Source organism: Mobula hypostoma, chromosome 11 (assembly GCF_963921235.1).
Source record: "Mobula hypostoma chromosome 11, sMobHyp1.1, whole genome shotgun sequence".
In the NCBI taxonomy this organism is placed as follows: Eukaryota; Metazoa; Chordata; class Chondrichthyes; order Myliobatiformes; family Myliobatidae; genus Mobula; species Mobula hypostoma.
In genome coordinates, this window is record NC_086107.1 from 97985091 (window position 1) to 98006127 (window position 21037).

Consider the following 21037-nt stretch of genomic DNA (forward strand, 5'->3'; position numbering starts at 1 on the left):
CAATTCCTCCTGCTTGTCAATCATGACCTGAGAGGTGAAAACTGATTAGGGTCCAATGCAAATTTACACATTCACTCCAAGTTCTTTATCTCTGGAAATAAATCCCAACAATTTCACATTTTTTATATTGCTAACCTATAAACGCTGTTTTCCAGACCCGTCTGTAATTTTAGTTCCTATTGCCAGAATCCACTCTTTTAAAAAGTGCAGCTCACATTTCTATCTTCCTAATGAAATGTGCATGCACACACCTGCATCCACAATAAAGCTCTGCCAACTTAACATCTTGTTGCATCTTACTGCACTGCTAACTAAACATTTAATCACATAATTACCTTCCCAATTAACTCACCTGACCTGTGCATTCTGTACCATTATCTAGGATATTCAAGCCAAATCTTAGTAAATAGTTCCCCCAATTTTTTTTTAAGTGCTTGCTAACAGAATTATCTAACAGATTTATTGGTGTCACCAGGTAAAGAGTCGGAAACATCTTCAGTTGCAGACTGAAAGCAACAATATTTTTATACTTTTGGTTTGCACTATATACTACTTAAGAACTTACATTACACAAACATTCATAAACCCCATCCCCAATGTCGTAAATTTCTGTCAGTTTTCCAACACTGCCAGGTTTCTAAAATGGATGCCAACTGTCACAATAACTTCCCACAATCACAGAGAAGGCTATAGGATCATTTGAATTATTCAAAATGATGCAGGTTTGGTAAATGAAGATATAAATCTAGCACTTAGTATCCAGAAGACACAAAGATCTAATCTGCAAGCACCCAAGGAGGAACAGATTGTAATCTAGAATATACTACCTCAAACAAATTCACATATTCTGTTTGACCAAATTTCATTTCTAGATACTCAACTGTTATTTTGAGACAGTGATCATAAATTCTAGACCCCTAAATTAGGGGAATTATAGTCCTTGCAGCTATCCTACCATGCCCGATCAGATTTTTTTTCAATGGCTAATGAGACCACTTTCATCTAAACCAGGAAGTCCTAACCTATTTAGTGCCATGAACCCCTTTCATTAACCTCATCCACATTAGCCTTAATTACCTGTGTAGTTGTTAGTTTCATATCAGTAGCAATCTTGGCAATGTAAAAAAAATCAATATACAATACTGTGCAAAAGTCTTCTCGTTACTGAACTGCAGCAACTTATACCCACAGGGTGGAGTGAGATTCTCTGCCAAAGAGGCTCAATTCCCAAATAGATTCTAGGCAGAGGTGACTGACTTTGATATACAGAACTGTGCAAAAGTCTTTACATCCTAGATTTTTTAGTTTTGTTTTAGATGGTTATTTTTTGTCTTCTAATAATACTTTATTGATTCTGAGTGGGAAATTCTTTCGTCACAGCAGCAACATTTAAAAACACACTTAGCAGTGTGCTTAACTAATAATAAGTGTAAAATCGTAATAATCTAATATGTACCAATGTGCAAAAATGTACAAAATAATAAAGCAGGGACTATGATGTGTGTTCACCTGTCACACAGAGATGAACTGTTGTATATGCAACATATTCTGCAAAATGCATTTTTTCATTACTGTCACCAGAAAATAGCAAATTTTAGATTTCCAGACATTTATTTTTCAAAAAATTAAATGTAAGAGATTTGTTGTATTTCATTAAAGGTAAAGACATGTAGACCACTCTTCAAATAAAAACTTGATTACTTTGTAGGTATACAGCCCAGTGCGTGATTAAATAAAGATAACAAACAGGAGTTAATGATCAATGACATAATGAGTTGAATGAACTCAGCTGACTAACTAAAACAGAGACTGGTGTAGAAGGAATCAAACTGGACTAAGGACAAGAAAACTAAAATGTGTGGATGTAACAGATGTGACAATTTAACCTTCAAATCATCATGGCAAGAGTGAGCATAACAAGAAGACACAAGGTTATCCTGCATCAGCAAGGTCTCTCCCAAGCAGAAATTCTGCAGCAGACAGGAGTTTCAAGATGTGTTGTCCAAGCTCTTCTGAAGAAGCAAAGAAACACGCTAGGTTGAGGATCAGAAACACAGTGGTTGGCCACGGAAACTGAGTGCAGCAAATGAGAGACACATCAAACTGATGTCCCTTCTAAATGGGAGAAATCCACTGCTATCAGCTCTGAACTCACAGAGACATTGGAACCTAATTACACCCTTTTACAGGCTGGTGAAGTCTTGTCAGAAGTGGTCTTCATGCAAGATTTGCTGCCAAAAAGCCATTCCTCCAAAATGGAAACAAAGCCTACGAACAAAAGCACAAGGACTGGGGTGCTATGGACTGACAAAGCAAAATGTGATATTTCTGGCCCAAACAGGAGGCAGTTTGTCTAAAGAAGAACCTGACAGCGCTACATGGACAAGTGTCTGCAGCCAACAATGAGGCTTGGCGGAGGTTCTTCGCAGGTTTGGGGCTGCATTTCTGCAAATGGAATTGGTGACCTAGTCAGAATGAGTGGAATCCTCAATGCTGAGAAGCACAAACATATTCTTATCCATCACATAATAGCATCATGAAGGGGCCTGATTGGTCCCAACTTATTTTGTAGCAGGACAATGACCCAAACACATGACCAAGGTCATAACATTATCTTCAACGAAAAGAACAAGTTCCGCAACAGATACTATGGCCTTCACAGAGCCTTGATCTCAACATCATCAAGGCTGTCTAGGATTATCTGGAGAGACAAAAGCAAGCGAGACAAAGTTCACAGAAGAACTGAGGCAAGTTCTCCAAGATGCTTGGATCAACCTAGCAGCTAATTTCCTTATAAAACTGCAGGTTAGAACTAACAGTGTACCCGAGAGAATTGATGCAGTTTTAAAGGTAAAGGGTGGTCATAGCAAATATTGATTTGATTTAATTTTTTTTCTGTTTACTGCTCTTTTAGATATTTAGAAACTTCTAATTTCATCAGTTTTGAAATAATCTTCACTTTACATAATTATTTTACAAGTGCTTCAAACTTCTGCACAATACTGTAGGTTGGGAATTGTTAGGACCAAGAGCTAAGGTAAAATTAGTAACATTGTGGTTGTGCCAATATCATAACCAAAATTAATACATCATAACCCTAACATCCAATTCAGCAAGCAGAATAGGCACCATGAATAACAAGCTTTCACTTGGAATATTATACAACAGAATGATACGTACTGGGGTTAATCTAACCACTTCAGGATGCTCTACGTAAAAATTCTTCTCAAATTTTGGTAGCTCATCCATGTCCCACTTCTTTTTTCTAAGACGTTCCCCAGGCTGTCCAAACTTCTTGCCCAGTGATGAGCCTCCACCAAACCGTGGCCCATTGCTGTTGCAGAGAAATCAGATCCGTCAGAAACAAGAACACAAACAACACGTGTATGCACTAGTCATATTGATTACTGAACTAACAGACAGCATTTATTAACCACTAAGAAAACATTTGCAGGTGAGATGTTAAAATACTTCTTCTACAAAGGTTATCTAAGTTGCTGATTATTTCCAGCATGTTTGCCAGTATCTGCGGTTTTATTTTGAATTAAAAACACATGGCCAAGCAGCATTTGCGGACGGAGATCAGAGACTCCAAGAGGCCTCGTCTTGGTGATGCAGTACCCAAACCAGCCTCCCAATTTCCGCTCTTTACTGTCAATTACGTCATCACTGCATCAGCTAAAGTCCCGGATGTGAGTGGAATGATAATTGACAACATCTCAGCCAATCGGTATGAAGAATTCACCAGCAGGCAAACTAACCAGTCAGAGGGGCAGTACACGCCAATCCCTCCAATCCGAGCTGGAAAACAACGGAAGGCGGGACCAGCTTCGTCTATTCATGGTGATCGGCACCAACCGGAATGAACCGGCTTACCCAAACGGTGAGCCGCATAAACCAGGCCAAGAGTCATTACTGTCAGGCACCGATGTTTCGCGGCTAGGGCTACTGATAATTTAGCCTTCAGTCGGGTGTTTCGACAAGGCCCGAGTCTGATGCTGCCTAATTAATCGGATTTACCTCGATTCTCGGCCTCACCCCTCTTTAAAGTAGCCCGGTTCCTCGCCTTACCTTCCCCTGTCTCGGCCACGATCGCGTTCTCCGCCAAAACCTCTCATTTTCCGTCGATTTTCCTCCTGAAGGAACAAGGAAAGAGCCGTACACGTCCGTCGCTCACCCGACCTCAGCTCCACCCGCCGGAACCCGCTCCGCCCAGCAACAGTGACGTCAACGGCCGGCGGAGTCGCGCGCCCCAAACGGCATCTCCACCAATCACGGCGCGCCGGGAGGCGGGGGAGGGAGGCAGGTTAGTTGTTTGTTCTCCCAGCCCCGGTGAAACCGGAACGTCTGTACTGTACTGTTCTGTTTTTCCATAGGTGCTGCCTGGCCTGCTGAGTTCCTGCAGCATTGTGTGTGTTCTTTGGATTACCAGCATCTGCAGATTTTTCTCTTGTTTGGGAATAGACGTTTAGTGTGACCAGGGGTTGGACATAGCCAAAATGGGAGTAAAGGTCAAACCCCTCTACTCCGGGTTTGTGGAAGGGCTAAAGCCCATGGCTCAGGTCTATGGGTAGCAAGGTCAAATCCTCGTAGCCGAGGTGTAGGAATCAAAAAGCCCCCTATGCCCCACAGCCCAGGTGTGGGGGAAAAGTCAAAGCCCCATAGCCCAGGTGTATGGGGATGGTCAGTGCCCCACAGCCCAGGTGTACGGGGATGGTCAGTGCCCCACAGCCCAGGTGTACGTGGCAAGGTCAGTGCCCCACAGCCCAGGTGTATGGGGTGGTCAGTGCCCCACAGCCCAGGTGTGGGGGAAAAGTCAAAGCCCCACAGCTCAGGTGTACGGGGATGGTCAGTGCCCCACAGCCCAGGTGTACGGGGAAAGGTCGGTGCCCCACAGCCCAGGTGTACGGGGGAAGGTCAGTGCCCCACAGCCCAGGTGTAGGGGGAAGGTCAGTGCCCCACAGCCCAGGTGTAGGGGGAAGGTCAGTGCCCCACAGCCCAGGTTTACGGGGAAGGTCAGTGCCCCACAGCCCAGGTGTACTGGGAAGATCAAACCTCATAGACCAGGTATTTGGGTGGGTGGGAGGGGGGAATCGAAGCCTCATAGCCCAGCTTTAGTTGGAAGGTCAAAGCCCTTAGTCCAGTATACAGGGAAGGTCAAAACCCACTGCTGAGGTGTAGAGGGGAGGTCAAAGCCCCATAACCCAGGGGTACAGGGAAGGTCAAAGCCCTAGAGCACAGATACAGGGAAAGGTTGAAGCTGGTGAAGTCCATTGTGGGAGGAAAGTTCAAACACCTAGAGCCCTGCTGTAGGGCTGTTCCAGCAGTAGAAGGTTTGGGGGAGTGGGAAAGTGAAAATGAAATAACTCAATTTTGCATGTATTTTAGCTAAAATATCTGAAACCACTTCTACTAAGGAGGGCCTCAGGGCTTAATGTTTATCTCTGAAAACTCTTGAGATTTTTTAAAAATTTGTTTTTTAGGTACTAAATATTTGGGTGACCTGCAATGTGAAACTAAAAGTCTTTGCACTTAGTGTCTGCAGATCAGCTACGAATTAAACCAGTTAGACAAAAGTATTTCTGAGAAAAAAACTAAACTTAACAAGATACCAAATAAATTGTCTGTTAAGGAGGCCGTTTACATTGGCCAATGTATGCTTTTATTGGAAAGGGATAAACTTCCCTTATTAATGTACTTATGACTAATTTTTAAATGAAAATATAATTGCCCTGCTCAAGGCATCATCACTTTTGACCGAATGGAAAAAAAACTTTCAGCTTGCCACATCATATTGAAACTCAGTCTTGATGCTCAGCGTGTTTCAGTTGACCATATGTGTTGTGAAATCAATCATGAAGGAATGTGATTTTGAGATGCATACAATCTCCAACTGTTTTTAATAGAAATAACTGTTGTTATTTTGACAATATCTTCAAAGAATAAGTTTACTTGGCTCAGAAAGATCTTTTCCTGTTGTAAACCTTTTTATTTATTTCATAGTTTGGAAAGAGGCACAGGCAGAGATAACAATAGATATGACACGGTAAAATTTAGAAGTTTTCAACAACCATTGAAAATTGTGTCTTATAATGGTTATAATAAACATGCCAGAGAGTTGCAAAAAAGATGTGTATCATGTTGTGTATCTTTAAATATTAATAAGTTATTCAAAGTTCTATTTCCTCTTCAAAGATTTACAGATGAAGAAAGCTACCAACCATTAAGAATAACAAATTTATCAATTCAACATTTTGATAATGACAATCAGCAGTTTGATTTCTAGTTCTACTTTTGAAATAATCTAAGAAGAAAACAAAACTAAGGACTCTGCTGTCATCCTTCATTCACTCAAACGAAACTTAACACATTCCAGCTATTACAGTGTCAACGCTGGTATAGTGACAAGAGAAAGCAATTGCACAACAGGAATAATAGCATAGCAAATACAGGATCAACAGGATGCTAAGCTCTCACGTACAAATACACAAATTTTGCCATAGTATCCTGTGTCCAGGCTGAAAAAGAATGTACAGCCTGGATTGGGGGCGGGGGGGGGGATAGTGAATTGGTCTACCGAGTAACAGTCCATAAGTGAGTTACAGTACATTAAAATGCAAAATAAAACCCAAATCTTCCTGGGTGTGGTCAAAAATTCTGATGGAAAACTACCAGTTTCCATCTATTGGCACTGAAGTAATTCCCTGATCTATAAACACTCAATAAGTCCAGAACCTACTGAGTGACAGATGCTGCTGGAATGAATAGCGACAACTTAAATAGGGAATGGAAATGCAAGTTGCCTTAAAACACAAATCATTTGACTAATGTTTATAATCGCTTGTAATTATTTAATATGCTTCTAATAAAAATGACATAAACATTTAAAAACTGTTAGCTTCCTTGGCAGTTTTGGAGAAAGTTAAGCTGAGTTCCAGCTTTGCCTTCTGCCAAAACCCTTTGGAGACGTTTCCTGGATCTTGTCCCCCGAGTCCTCACTGATGTCTGCGGGATTCACAGCATCAAGATCCCCCCATGTTCATGTGCGCCAGGGAAAAGTGTGGGTAATGACTTTGGCTGGCAGTCCTTATTCAGGAATTGATTTTAAAATGACGTTCAGCCTTCTGTGATCTTAAGGTTTAATTCTCTCTCAGCTAAATATTGAGATAAATATTACTTTATAGCATTTATGACTGTTTCTCATTGCCTTGGCATACTGAATAATTTATTACAAAAAGGGTGTGTATATCAAATATTTGACAGGTAATACTCCAATACAAGATTCAACTGTGTGGGCTCTACTTATCTGTATATATCTATCATACAGACTGAAGATTTTCCAGGTGTGTTATGTGCAGTGCTACTAAGGATGTGGCAATAGACAGTTATGAAGGGGACATGTGAATTACTGTATTAATAGGTTTTTTATATATATATATATATATATATATATATATATATCCAAATAAATATTTAGTATGTGCCTCTATATCTGCAGTGAATGGAAAAAGCTTTTTAAAGAATGTCATTAAGTTATACTTTTGTTGTTGCATTGCAGACCACTGCCTAAACTGCAAGTACATAATACTAAATCATAAAAGACACATGGATTAATTCTATGGCATGTTATAGTACAATTAAATACCATCCTATAATCCAATCAAACTCAGGTTTGTATGCAAAAGAGTTCTACTATTTATTTTGTAATATTGTTGTAGTCTCTCAATGTGATTTACTTCCAGGAATTTGGGAGTGCCTAATTTTGAACATGCCTAGACAAAACAGAGGTTGGATATCAAATCGTACATTACTTGACAAAAAACTGATTTTTCACAGTTTTTTAAATGTAAACCTGAATTACCTTGTAATCTTTTAAATTTCTATACTTTAATAGTTAAACAAATTAGTACTCAGGAAACTCAAAATATCATGCTCATCTCTGTTCTGGAAGCCTCACTCCTTTGCATCACTAATTCCTCCAGCAGTAATGGCAAAAGTGGCTTCATTCTCTGGTAAATCTGGGCTGAAAACAAGGGGAAAAAACCTTTGCATGAAATAAAGAATACAACAACAGGCAATTGATGCAACTCTTTGGTGCTTTTGCTCCATAGAAACCCTCTCCCACCTAATTTTACTTCATCACCCTATTGGCATATTCCTCTTTGCCCTTTTTCTATCCTGCACTTGCAGTTTTCCTTAAAACATGTATGAGGCAATATCTCGTCAGCATCATGGAAATCACTGAAAATATTATACAAGAGGCCATTCTACTCATTCTTGTAGCAATCAATAAAAAGCAACCTAACCTAATGCAACCTTCCAGCACATTAAAAGCTGTGATCTTCAGGGCTGTGGATCAAGCACAAAAGCAACTTGTAAATGTGATGAGAGGTTTAGACATTGAATTCCAGACCACTGCTGCCCTCAGAGTGAAAAAATACATTTCTTTCTAATCCTCCTACCAATTACTTTAAAATTGTGAACTTTGGTTTTGACCCCTTAGCCAAGGATCCTTCCATCCTTGCTTCCTGTCACTGAGCCAAAATGAAATCCAATTTGTCACCTTTCCTTAGATACCATGCATCTTTATTACTCTAAAGAGCCCGCCATCTCAATGTTGTTAAAAACCATGTTAAGATTGTCAGACAACCTATGTAAGCTGGACAGGTTTCATTTGAGGTGGAACATCGTTGAGGGAAGGTTGGTGCTGTCGAGAAGGGTTTAAACTAATTTAAAAGAGAATGTAGTTAGTGGGGAGTTGATGTCAAGTATAGAAGTCAATCCACTCAGCAAAGCATGCATGAGGGCGATGAACCACATGGGAGGAATGGAAGATTATACTCTAGCTAATTTAATGTAAGAAATTTGACTGGTAAAGTAGATGAACTTACAGCTTGATCAGCACATGGGAACATGATACTTTGTAAACACTGATACATAATTGAGAGGACAGTAATGGAAACTCAACAATCCAGTGTGGAGAACCTTCAGACATAACTTGAGATGATGTAAGAGGTGACGGCATTGAAATATTGATTAAAGTACTAAAGGAGGATACCTTGAAAGGCTAATCAAATCAAATGAGGCAAGGTGGGTACAAAAAGGGGGTGACCAGTTTGCTGGGGGTATATTACAAGCCTTCTACCAGTCAGTAGAAGATACAGAATCAGTCATAAAGTACTGTAGCACAGAGACAGCCCTTTAGCCCACTTGGTCCATGCCAAACTATTATTCTGACCAGTTCCATCGAGTCGCACCTGGCTCATAGCCCTCCATACCCCTCCCATCAATGTACTTATCCAAATTTCTCTTAAGTGTTGCAATCAAACTGGCATCCATCACTTTTGCTGACAGGACCACCAGGTCTATGCTGACCTATCTGTCAACATACACTAATGCCATTTACCTGAATTAGGACCATATCCTTGTATGCCAAGTTTCCATCTGAAGGCCTTTTAAATATAGTACCTGAATCTGTTTCATTATTTCTTTTTGTACTACAGACTTCTCCGTGTTATCCCTCAGGTCTCCTTTAAAATTCACTTCTCTCAGCTTAAACCAACATTCTTCTGTTTATGCTGCCTTTACCATGAGAGAAAGATTTTTTTTACTGTCTCCCATCTATACCTTTCATAAATCTTATATTCTTCAGTCAGGTCACCCATCAGCCTTCTTTGCTCCAGGTGCCTTTCCAATTCTTCCTATAGCTGAAATATTCCAACTCAAGCAACATCCTGGTGAAATCTTCTCAGCACTCTCTTCCGTGAAATCACATCCCTTCTGTAGCATCACAACCAGAAGTTCACACAATATACCAAGTGTGGCCTAACCAGTGTTTTGTAAAGTTGCAAAATAAATGTCCAAAACTTATATCCTGTTCTGTGAAATATAAAGGCAATCATGTTATAAGCCTTTTACTTTATCCTATTAATCTTTGTCACCTCTTTCTGAGAACTATGAACTTGATCACACCCCCTCTCCAGGTTTTTGTTTATCAACATTCCTGTGACCTACCATTTTCTGTACATTAGATTCCCAAATACATGATCGTGTATTCGTGACAATTAAATTCCAACAGCAAATGCTCCTCCCAGCATTCCATCTGACCATTACTTTTTGCGTTAGCTGCAAACTCAGTATTCGTTTTATTTAATTATTCTTTTTAATTTAGAGATGCATCACAGTAACGGGACCTTCCAGCCCAATGAGCCTGCGCTGCCCAAATACACCCAAATAACCAATTAACCTATTAACCTCTACGTCTTTGGAATGTGGGAGAAAACCGGAGCACCTGGAGGAAACCCACGTGTTCCCAGGGAAAACATACAAACTCCTTACAGACAGCGTTTAAAATGGAACCCGGGTTGCTTGTGCTGCATTAGTGTTACGCTAACTACATCCCTCCATCCCTCTACCAGTACCCTCCTATCACCAAGCAAATTTTGGATCCAAATAACAAGCTTGCCTTGAATCCCATACCCCATACTTCTGGACCAGCCTACCACGTGGGACCTTGTCATGTTCTTTATTGAAATCCATATTATACACAACATCTACCGTCCTGCCTTCATCATTCTTTGAACCTCCTCAAAAAAAGACATCCAATTAGTGACATGTATTTCACCTGCATATTCCTGGTCAGTTCCTGCATTTTCAAGAGTACATTAAGCTAAGTTTACTTCTTTAGTTGTCCTACCACTGACATAAAGCTCATTGTCCTTTTTAAATAAAAGAACACTTGTTATGCTAAAGACTCATCAAATGAGGCCATTTAGTGTGATACAGGCCTTGTCACAGAGAGTGGAAGATAAAAGTATAGACTTGTAGACACATCACTATGTGGTGTAAGATATTTAACTGGGACATCCACTGAAAGGCTTTGAGAGGATAATTTTAAACTGTGTCCAATAGATTTTTTTTTTGAGTTTTTACGTAAGTAGTCCTATTCAAAAGAGGCAGTACTGGATCTAATCTTAGGGAATGTAGCCAGACAAGTAATTGAAGTGACAACGGGAGACATTGACCAAAACCTTGTATGTTTCAAGATATGGAAAGGGATAAGGATGGATCAGAAATTAAAACCCTGAATTGAGGGAAGGCTGATTTCAGCAAGACAGGAAATGGGAGCAGCTGCTTGCTGTAAATGTAGATCCTAAATAAAGATAGCTTCCTTGGGTTTCCACTTGACTAGGCAGATTTAGCACATTCCTAAGCTAAAGTTTTTTTTTCATTCATGGAAAATAGACATGACTAGAAAGGACAATCTCGATTGTCCTTCAACAGAGGAGGCAGTTAAGAGTGAGTCCAGAGTTATCCTGTATATGGGCAGGGCAAGGACAGCAAATTACATTCACTTTTAAATTTGTGAACTAGTGGAATTTTTATGGCAACTGGTAGTTTCATGGTTATCATTAGTGATGATCAAATTTGCTGTGAGTTATGATACCTACACTAGTGAAACATGGTTTGCATTTTTTAGATTAAGCATTTGTACTATTAATGCACCAAGTGTTGTTGGGAACATTACCTATCATAGATTTTCGCAATACGTAGTTCACCCCGTCCTTTCCGTAGACTAATCCTCGTTGTAGATGCGTGAGCCAGAATGTGACCACCAATTGGTTTCTTTGGATCTGCTTGGAAGCTTGAAACAAAAAAAAATTTGAGGAACATAATCCATTAGAAATAACCATAAAGTATTGCTGTATTGCTTAAGCTATGAATCTAAAACAAAATATGAGCTGGTGATTATGAGCTATTTTTATTTTCTCCACCGCTTTTTGGGTGGCACAGTAACACAGCAGTTAGTATTGCAGCCTCACAACTCTGGCAACCTGGGTTTGATCCTGATCTCAGATGCTATACGTATGGAATTTTCACGTTTTCCTCTGACTTTCATTCTCCGCTAAGTGTTACGGTTTCATCTCACATTCCAAAAATATGCTTAAGTTAACTGGCGACTAGGGGTGGGTGTTGGGAGAATCGAATGGGGTTGGGATTGATGGGCATAAAAGAGAGGTAAGTTAATGGGAATGAGGAGAGAATCAAAATAGTATTAGTTTAACATAAATGGGTGCTTAATAGTCAGCACAAACCCCGTGCTCTACATAAAAAAATATCCTTCCATATCACATACTTACAAGTAATACACACACAATGCTGGAGGAACTCAGCAGGCCAGGCAGCATCTATAGAAAAGAGTAAACAGTTGACGTTTCAGGCGAGATCCTGGGTCTCGGCCCAAAACGTCAACTATTTACTCTTTTCCGTAGAGGCTGCCTGGCCTGTTGAGCTCCTCCAGCATTTTGTATTTGTTACTTTGATTTCCAGCATCTTCAGATTTTCTTGTTTGTGATTCATATACAAGTAGTTATTCTGTATCTGTTGTAATAAATTGAAGTATTCCTACAAGTGCCTGGAAGAAAACAGCTGATTGCAAGTCAACACTTTTCCATTCATGGAGTGTAAGTTCAGCGCTCACTAATAGAAAATCCACCACATTAAATCCCTCCATAAATGATTACTTATGTAGCATGTAATACTCGTTTTTCTTGAAATAAACAATCCACTAAAATTCCCTCATACTACTATGTCTAAATTAAAGATTTATATTGAAATAGCGACAACCAAGTTTAAAGGGGCTTTGTTAAGTTCACTGTAGCTATTGTTAATTATTCTTGTTGTCTCTTAGGGTGGTTTCCAGGATGAAGTATAAAATAGTTATAGAAACATAGAAAATAGGTGCAGGAGTAGGCCATTTGGCCCTTCGAGCCTGCACTGCCATTTATTATGATCATGGCTGATCATCCAACTCAGAACCCCGCCCCAGCCTTCCCTCCATACCCCCTGACCCCCGTAGCCACAAGGGCCATATCTAACTCCCTCTTAAATATAGCCAATGAACTGGCCTCAACTGTTTCCTGTGGCAGAGAATTCCACAGATTCACCACTCTCTGTGTGAAGAAGTTTTTCCTAATCTCGGTCCTAAAAGGCTTCCCCTCTATCCTCAAACTGTGGCCCCTCGTTTTGGACTTCCCCAACATCGGGAACAATCTTCCTGCATCTAGCCTGTCCAATCCCTTTAGGATCTTATACGTTTCAATCAGTTCCCCCCTCAATCTTCTAAATTCCAACGAGTACAAGTCCAGTTCATCCAGTCTTTCTTCATATGAAAGTCCTGCCATCCCAGGAATCAATCTGGTGAACCTTCTTTGTACTCCCTCTATGGCAAGGATGTCTTTCCTCAGATTAGGGGACCAAAACTGCACACAATACTCCAGGTGTGGTCTCACCAAGGCCTTGTACAACTGCAGTAGTACCTCCCTGCTCCTGTACTCGAATCCTCTCGCTATAAATGCCAGCATACCATTCGCCTTTTTCTCTGCCTGCTGTACCTGCAGGCCCACTTTCAATGACTGGTGTATAATGACAGCCAGGTCTCGTTGCACCTCCCCTTTTCCTAATCGGCCACCATTCAGATAATAATCTGTTTTCCTATTTTTGCCACCAAAGTGGATAACTTCACATTTATCCACATTAAATTGCATCTGCCATGAATTTGCCCACTCACCCAACCTATCCAAGTCACCCTGCATCCTCTTAGCATCCGCCTCACAGTTAACATCCAGCTTCGTGTCATCCGCAAACTTGGAGATGCTGCATTTAATTCCCTCATCCAAGTCATTAATATATATTGTAAACAACTGGGGTCCCAGCACTGAGCCTTGCGGTACCCCACTAGTCACCGCCTGCCATTCTGAAAAGGTCCCGTTTATTCCCACTCTTTGCTTCCTGTCTGCTAACCAATTCTCCACCCATACCAATACCTTACCCCCAATACCGTGTGCTTTAAGTTTGCACACTAATCTCCTGTGTGGGACCTTGTCAAAAGCCTTTTGAAAATCCAAATATACCACATCCACTGGTTCTCCCCTATCCACTCTACTAGTTACATCCTCAAAAAATTCTATGAGATTCGTCAGACATGATTTTCCTTTCACAAATCCATGCTGACTTTGTCTGATCATTTCACCGCTTTCCAAATGTGCTGTTATCACATCTTTGATAACTGACTCCAGCAGTTTCACCACCACCGACGTTAGGCTAACCGGTCTATAATTCCCCGGTTTCTCTCTCCCTCCTTTTTTAAAAAGTGGAGTTACATTAGCCACCCTCCAATCCTCAGGAACTAGTCCAGAATCTAACGAGTTTTGAAAAATTATCACTAATGCATCCACTATTTCTTGGGCTACTTCCTTAAGCACTCTAGGATGCAGACCATCTGGCCCTGGGGATTTATCTGCCTTCAATCCCTTCAATCTACCTAACATCACTTCCCTACTAACATATATTTCGCTCAGTTCCTCCATCTCACTGGACCCTCTGTCCCCTACTATTTCTGGAAGATTATTTATGTTCTCCTTAGTGAAGACAGAACCAAAGTAATTATTCAATTCGTCTGCCATGTCCTTGCTCCCCATAATCAATTCACCTGTTTCTGTCTGCTGGGGACCTACATTTGTCTTTACCAGTCTTTTCCTTTTTACATATCTATAAAAGCTTTTACAGTCCGTTTTTATGTTCCCTGCCAGTTTTCTCTCATAATCTTTTTCCCCCCTCCTAATTAAGCCCTTTGTCCTCCTCTGCTGAACTCTGAATTTCTCCCAGTCCTCAGGTGAGCCACTTTCTCTGGCTAATTTGTATGCTTCTTCTTTGGAATTGATACTATCCCTAATTTCCCTTGTCAGCCACGGGTGCACTACCTTCCTTGATTTATTCTTTTGCCAAACTGGGATGAACAATTGTTGTAGTTCATCCATGCAACCTTTAAATGCTTGCCATTGCATATCCACCGTCAATCCTTTAAGTGTCATTTGCCAGTCTATCTTAGCTAATTCACGTCTCATACCTTCAAAGTTACCCCTCTTTAAGTTCAGAACCTTTGTTTCTGAATTAACTATGTCACTCTATGTAACTATGTAAGCTATAAAAGTTGAACAGATACAGTAGTTATTTATACAGGAAGCACAACATACGCTGCACAGTGTCAGGTCAGGAACAGAAGTATGCTCAGGAGGAAGGGAAATTCCAGTATAGAACGAGAGTACATCCAGTTATGTTCTACCATCCCCCTTTTGCTCTTTTTCCATAGAAGGACAAACAAAAGGAGTGCTTCATATTCAGGTCACCTTAAAAATCAACCTAATAAATTTCCTGTGTTTGTGAACAGCCCAATTCCAGGGATATTGATGCAACAAAGCTTGAGAACGATGAGTTCGGAGAAGGACATAAAGATACGGAAGGCGCTGGCATGGAGGGCTATGAACGACTTGAAGGAAATCTGGAAGTCGAACCTGACCAGAGGGCTTAAAAAGAGGATTTTCATACCAGTCATAGAGTCCATTCTCACGTACGGATGCGAGATGCAGACACTCACCAGGACGATGCGAAAGTCTCTAGATGGTTGCTATACACAAATGCTCCAGATGGCTCTTGACGCGAGTTGGCAACAGCACATGACGAACGTCGAGCTCTATAACAACCTACCGATGCTCACCACTAAAATCGAGGCGAGAAGACTGCAACTAGCGGGGCACTGTCTACGCCACCCCGAGCTACCTGCCAGCCTAGTCATCATATGGGAGCCCAACCATGGGAGGATGAACCCTGGGCGCCCTCCCAAGACTATGGTCAACACGCTCCTAGAAGACAGCGGCGCGGCTAATGTGTATGAACTGAACACACTGAGGGAGAGGGAGAAGTGGAGAGTCCGTCATTGTGCCCGACATTGGCCCCCTAGGCCTGAGTCGACGTAGTGGTAGTAGTAAAGCTTAAGGAGTGCTACAGAGAATATTTATAGATAATTTAAGTTGCACACATGCAGTTTTTTATGGTCCCAATTCAGCTGCAGCAAATCATGAGTGATTTTAAGAAACGATGCTATGTTATCCTGAACTGCACTTCTGTCCCCTCCATCATTAAGACCTTCTAAGCTTGATTCCTTTGGATTATGCCTCATCCTTTGCTCTCTTTAAAGTTTAACTCATCAAAAATCCCAAATTCCAATATTGATTCCTATACCAAATACATGTTTGTCCTCACTGATATAAATTGGGACCCATTGCTATCCAACAAGAACTGCTGACCTGACCACATGTGGTTTTGTTGATACAACTTTGGGTGTGTGTACCTGTATCATGTACATTAGTTAAATTCTCATCAGTATTCAAAAAGCAGTGCACTGTCACTTTACATTTAATCTCTCAAAGTGCAACAGTTCAGATTTGGCCTGGTTAAACTCCATTTGCCATTTCTCCACCCATACCTGTGACTGATTAATATCCTACTATATGCTTTGGCGGTCTTCTACACTATCCACAAAGCACACATTTTCATATCCGTCTGCAAACTTACAAACTCACCCATCTACATTTTCATCCAGGTCATATTATATATACAGTAGTACAAACAGCAATGGCCAATTTGCTGTGGATCCCATGGATCTTAACCTTCTTGATGACCCTCCCATGAGGGATCTTGCCAAACACCTTACTAAAGTCCATGTAGAGAACGTCTTTGCCTCATCAATCACCTGCGTCACCTTCTCAAAAACTCAATCAAGTTAATATGATATGATGTACTCAGCACAGTCCCTAATAAGGCTATTATTTTCCAAATGCTCATAAATTCCATTCCTACAGATTTCTCCAGTAACTTCATTACCACTGATGTTCAACACATTGGTCTACAGTCTCCAGGATTATCCTCATTTCCCTTCCTGAATAATGGAACAACATCAGCTACTCACCAGTCTTCCAGGACCTCACCTCTAGTTAGAGAGGGCAGGAAGAAATTGGTCAAGGCCCCAACAAGATCAAAAATTATCTTAATGTGGTTAACTCTTGAGCACTACCTCCTTCATTTTGAAATGCCTTAGCATATTAGCATGCTCCACATTGATCTCCCTATCTTCCACATCCTTTTCCTTGGTAAATTCTAATGCAAAGTACTTATTTATGATTGTTTCCATATCCTCTGTCTCTAAGCATGTGTCCCTCCTTTATCGATGAGTGGTCCGACCTTGTTCTTGAAGTATGTATAGAATTCCTTGGGATTCTTTTTAATCATACTTGTCAGGGATTTTTCGAGGCCACTCCTGACTTCCTAATTCCCTTCCTGAGTTCTTTTCTGGCTTTTTTTTATAACCCTCAAGGGTCTGTTTGACTTCCTAAAATTTATATATGCTTCCTTTCTCTTTTTGTTTAAATGCACTGCCTCTTTCGTCATCCAAGGTTCCCTTATGTTGCTATTCTTGTTTTTCCCTTTTACTGGTACAAATTTGTCCCATGGTCTGCGTAGTTGATCTTTAAACACCCTCCACATATCGGATGTGGACTTGCCCAAAAACAGCTGTAGACTATTAACTTTCCCTGTTTCCTGAACAATAGTTTCAAAATTTGCTTTGTTTCAATTTAATACTCTGTCACAAGGTCCATATTTATCCTTATATATTAAGCTATCTTAAAACTTAAGGAGTTGTGGTCACTGTTTCCTAACTGCTCTCCCACTGAAAGATCGGTTACCTGGCCAGGCTCATTACCCAACACTAGGTCCCGTTCAGCCCCTCCTCCTGTTGGACTATCTACATATTTGTTTTAGGAAAACTTTCCTGGATGCACCTAACACAGCTCCCTCCCTCTAAACCACATGCACTAAGGAGGTCCCAGTTTGTTTCTACACTTTAACCTAATCTGCCTGCATTTCTGTTCCTCAATGTCTCAGTGTCTGTGGGAGGGAGGTGGTCAGTAGTATAATCCCATCAGAGTGCTCATATCATTTTGTTATTTTTAAAATTTCCACCCATATACATTGGATGAGTCCTCCATTATGTCCCCTCTGAGTGCAGATATGATATTGTCACTGATTAATAGTGCAACCTCCCCTACCACCACCCTCCCCTCCCCACCCCATCTTAACCCCCTCCCCCAACCTTTTCTAAAACACTGAATCCCTGGTACATTAAGCATCTATTCCTCACTCTCTCTCTCAACCAAGTCTCTGTCATGGTCACATCATAGTTCCATGTACTGATCCATGCTCTAAGTTCATCACCCTTACCTTAATAATTCTAGAATTAATATCCACAGATTTCAACCCATTCTACCTTCTGCTCAATCGCACCAGTTTCTGACCTGGTCTCTGGTTCCCATCTGCCTGCCAGGCTAGTTTAAACCCTCCAAGTCACGCTAGTGAACTTCCTGATCAGGATATTGGTTGCCCTCCAGTCAAAGTGCAACCTATTCCTCTGTACAGGTCACCCAGGCCCCAGAAGAGATTACAATGGCTCAAGAACTTGAAATCTTGCCTCCTGCACCAGTTCCTCAGCCACACATTCATCTATTCTGTTTTTCTATTCCTACCTTGACTGGCAGGAATAATCCCGAGATTACTACCTTTGAGGTGCCGCTTTTCAGTCTCTTTCCTAACTCCCTATACTCACTGTGCAGAACCTTGTTGATAGGAAAAGCTTAAAGGAACATGGACCAAACGCAGGCAAATGAGATTTTCTCAGATGGCATCGATGGGCCAGGTCAAAGTGCTGTATAAGTCTATGGCTTCAATGTCTTTGTTCTACCCAGCACATTTTGTCTTTACTGAATGGAATACAATTAGTCATATCTAAGTAGTGGTAAATGTGATGAATAACACCATACCAGCCTGCTGGATTCAAAATGCTCACGTTTGTGTTTAACTGTTTTCATGGCCCTAATTTTGTAATCACCAGAAAACCCTAGAGCTCCCCCAGGCCCAACATCAGTCTAACCCTGATCTCTCCAACCCGTCAGCATCAGGAAGATTAGCTGATATTCTCCTATGTGTTTCCAATCCCACCGGTACACGATCACATATAAATCTGATTAAAAATAAACCAAATGTATACCTCATGGTTGCTCCTGGATCTGCAGTCATCTGATTGGAAACGAATATGGCCACATTGTATTCTGAAGGAAAAAATGAAGAAAGTAGTTCAACATAACCAATTGTGAAAGAAACTTTACAGAAGAAGAAATCTGCCGTGAATAAATACTCAAAACCTAACACAGTCTCACTTGTAATAAGGTAAATCAGCAAGATTCCAGATGGAATTAAACCCATCTGGAATTACACCACATTTAACAGTCATAAAGTTTTCTTCACAAGTTAATTGTTTTCCAACAGATTATTTACACAGCTCTCTTAATATAATCATAGAATCATACAGTACAAATATGAGCCATTCAGCCCACCATGTCCATGCCAGCCCCTTTGTCCATCTATACTAATACCATTTGACTACATTAAAACTACATCTTTTTATGCCTTGTCTATTTAACTGTCTAAATACCTCCTAAATATAGTAATTGCATCTGATTTCTTCACTTCCTCTGCCAGTATTTTCCAGATATTAGCTGTTCTCCGTGTTATTAAACTTACTCATCAAGTCTCTTTTAACTCTTCTTTCCCTCACCTTAAACCTGTTTATGAAATCCTTACGATAGGAAAAAGATAACCACCTACCCTATTCATGCTTCTTGTGATCTTATATACTCCTATTAGGTCACCTCTTCATTCCGGGGAAAACAAGTCCAGCCTATTCAATTTCACCCCATAGATAAAGTCTTTCAGGTGTTACTTCTGTGACATAACATGTTGGCGAATAGAGCAGCCAATGAATTGGTCCCTATGATTCTGAGGAGGTAGTTGAAACTTCCTGCTGTGTCCTGCAGGCATCCAAGTATTTACATGGGCAACTCCTCCTAAGTATTTCACCAAGATGCAGCACAGAGCGTCATAGGAAGTCATTCCTGCCTGTGGCCATCAAACTTTACAACTCCTCCCTTGGAGGGTCAGACACCCTGAGCCAATAGGCTGGTCCTGGACTTATTTCATAATTTACTGGCATAATTTACACATTACTATTTAACTATTTATGGTTCTATTACTATTTATTATTTATGGTGCAACTGTAACGAAAACCAATTTCCCCCGGGATCAGTAAAGTATGACTATGACTATGTATTTCTGCTTCACTTCTTTTTAAGTGCAAGGAACTTTCATGAAAGCCACACATGTTGCAATAATTTCTGAAGAATCACAGCAATATGACTCTTTCATGGAAAGGCTCTTGGCAAAATTAGCCACCATATTATAGGAAAGATGTGGGTGTGCTGGAGAGAGTGTAAAGGAAATTCACCAGGAAGTGGCCTGGATTGGATTAGCTACGGGGAGAGTGTGAATACGCAGGGTTGTTTTCCTTACAATGGAGGAGGCTGAGTGGAGACCCGAGTGGTACATAAAATTATAAGTGGCATAGGCAGATAGTAAGAATCTTTTCACAATAGTTTGTTCATTATGTATCATGCCATATGACATGGGCAATCATAGTCTTTTCATGACCATGATTGTTCTTGGTAAATTTTTTTGTAAAAGTGGTTTGCCATTGCCTTCTTCTGGACAATGTCTTTAGAAGATGGGTGGTCGTATAACCAGGACTTGTGATATGCACCATCTGCTCATACGGCCATCCACCACCTGCTCCCACAGCTTTATGTGACCCTGATTGGGGTCTAAGCAGGAGCTACACTTCGCACAGGGGTCACCTGATGGTTAGCAGAGGGAAGGAGTGTCTTACACCTTATTGTAGCCAGGGCATCAAAGGTTATGGTGAGAAGGCGGGGGAGTGGGACTAAATAGGCGAAAATGGATCAGCTCATGATAAAATGGCGGAGCAGACTCGATGGGCCGAATGGCCTACTTCTGCTCCTTTGTCTTATGGTCTTATTCGGTAGAGACATATCTCCACCTTGCCACCCAATTCACAATAATAGAGATATTTTAAAAGGTTTAGCTATAAACATAGAAGAGTACAGCACAGAAACAGGCCCTTTGGCCCACAATGTTGTGCCAAACCAGTCAGAAAGTCATTTAACACCCCCCCCCCACCAAACTAATCCCTCCTACCTACCCAACGTCCATTACCCTCCATCTTCCTCACATC

At 40.9% G+C, this 21037-nt stretch overlaps 2 protein-coding genes across 7 annotated transcripts in view; both read right to left on the reverse strand.

The window, feature by feature from the left end:
• LOC134353982 (probable ATP-dependent RNA helicase DDX17) overlaps window positions 1-4228 on the reverse strand; it is a 29485-nt gene extending 25257 nt beyond the window's left edge. For all 6 annotated transcript variants that reach the window (XR_010019707.1, XR_010019708.1, XR_010019709.1 and 3 more), the window contains exons 1-2: window positions 4072-4228; window positions 3181-3334 (exon numbers count right to left, since the gene is read on the reverse strand). Coding sequence is in view for 3 of the 6 variants with exons in the window: in XM_063062600.1 (XP_062918670.1) it covers window positions 3181-3334; window positions 4072-4118 (201 nt within the window). In the remaining 3 variants the exon portion in view is untranslated. The remainder of the gene's footprint in view (window positions 1-3180; window positions 3335-4071) is intronic.
• Window positions 4229-7662: 3434 nt separating this feature from the next.
• dmc1 (DNA meiotic recombinase 1) overlaps window positions 7663-21037 on the reverse strand; it is a 53184-nt gene continuing 39809 nt past the window's right edge. The window contains exons 11-13 of the mRNA XM_063061511.1: window positions 18941-19001; window positions 11528-11644; window positions 7663-8023 (exon numbers count right to left, since the gene is read on the reverse strand). Of these exons, the coding sequence (XP_062917581.1) occupies window positions 7954-8023; window positions 11528-11644; window positions 18941-19001 (248 nt within the window). The 3' untranslated portion in view covers window positions 7663-7953. The remainder of the gene's footprint in view (window positions 8024-11527; window positions 11645-18940; window positions 19002-21037) is intronic.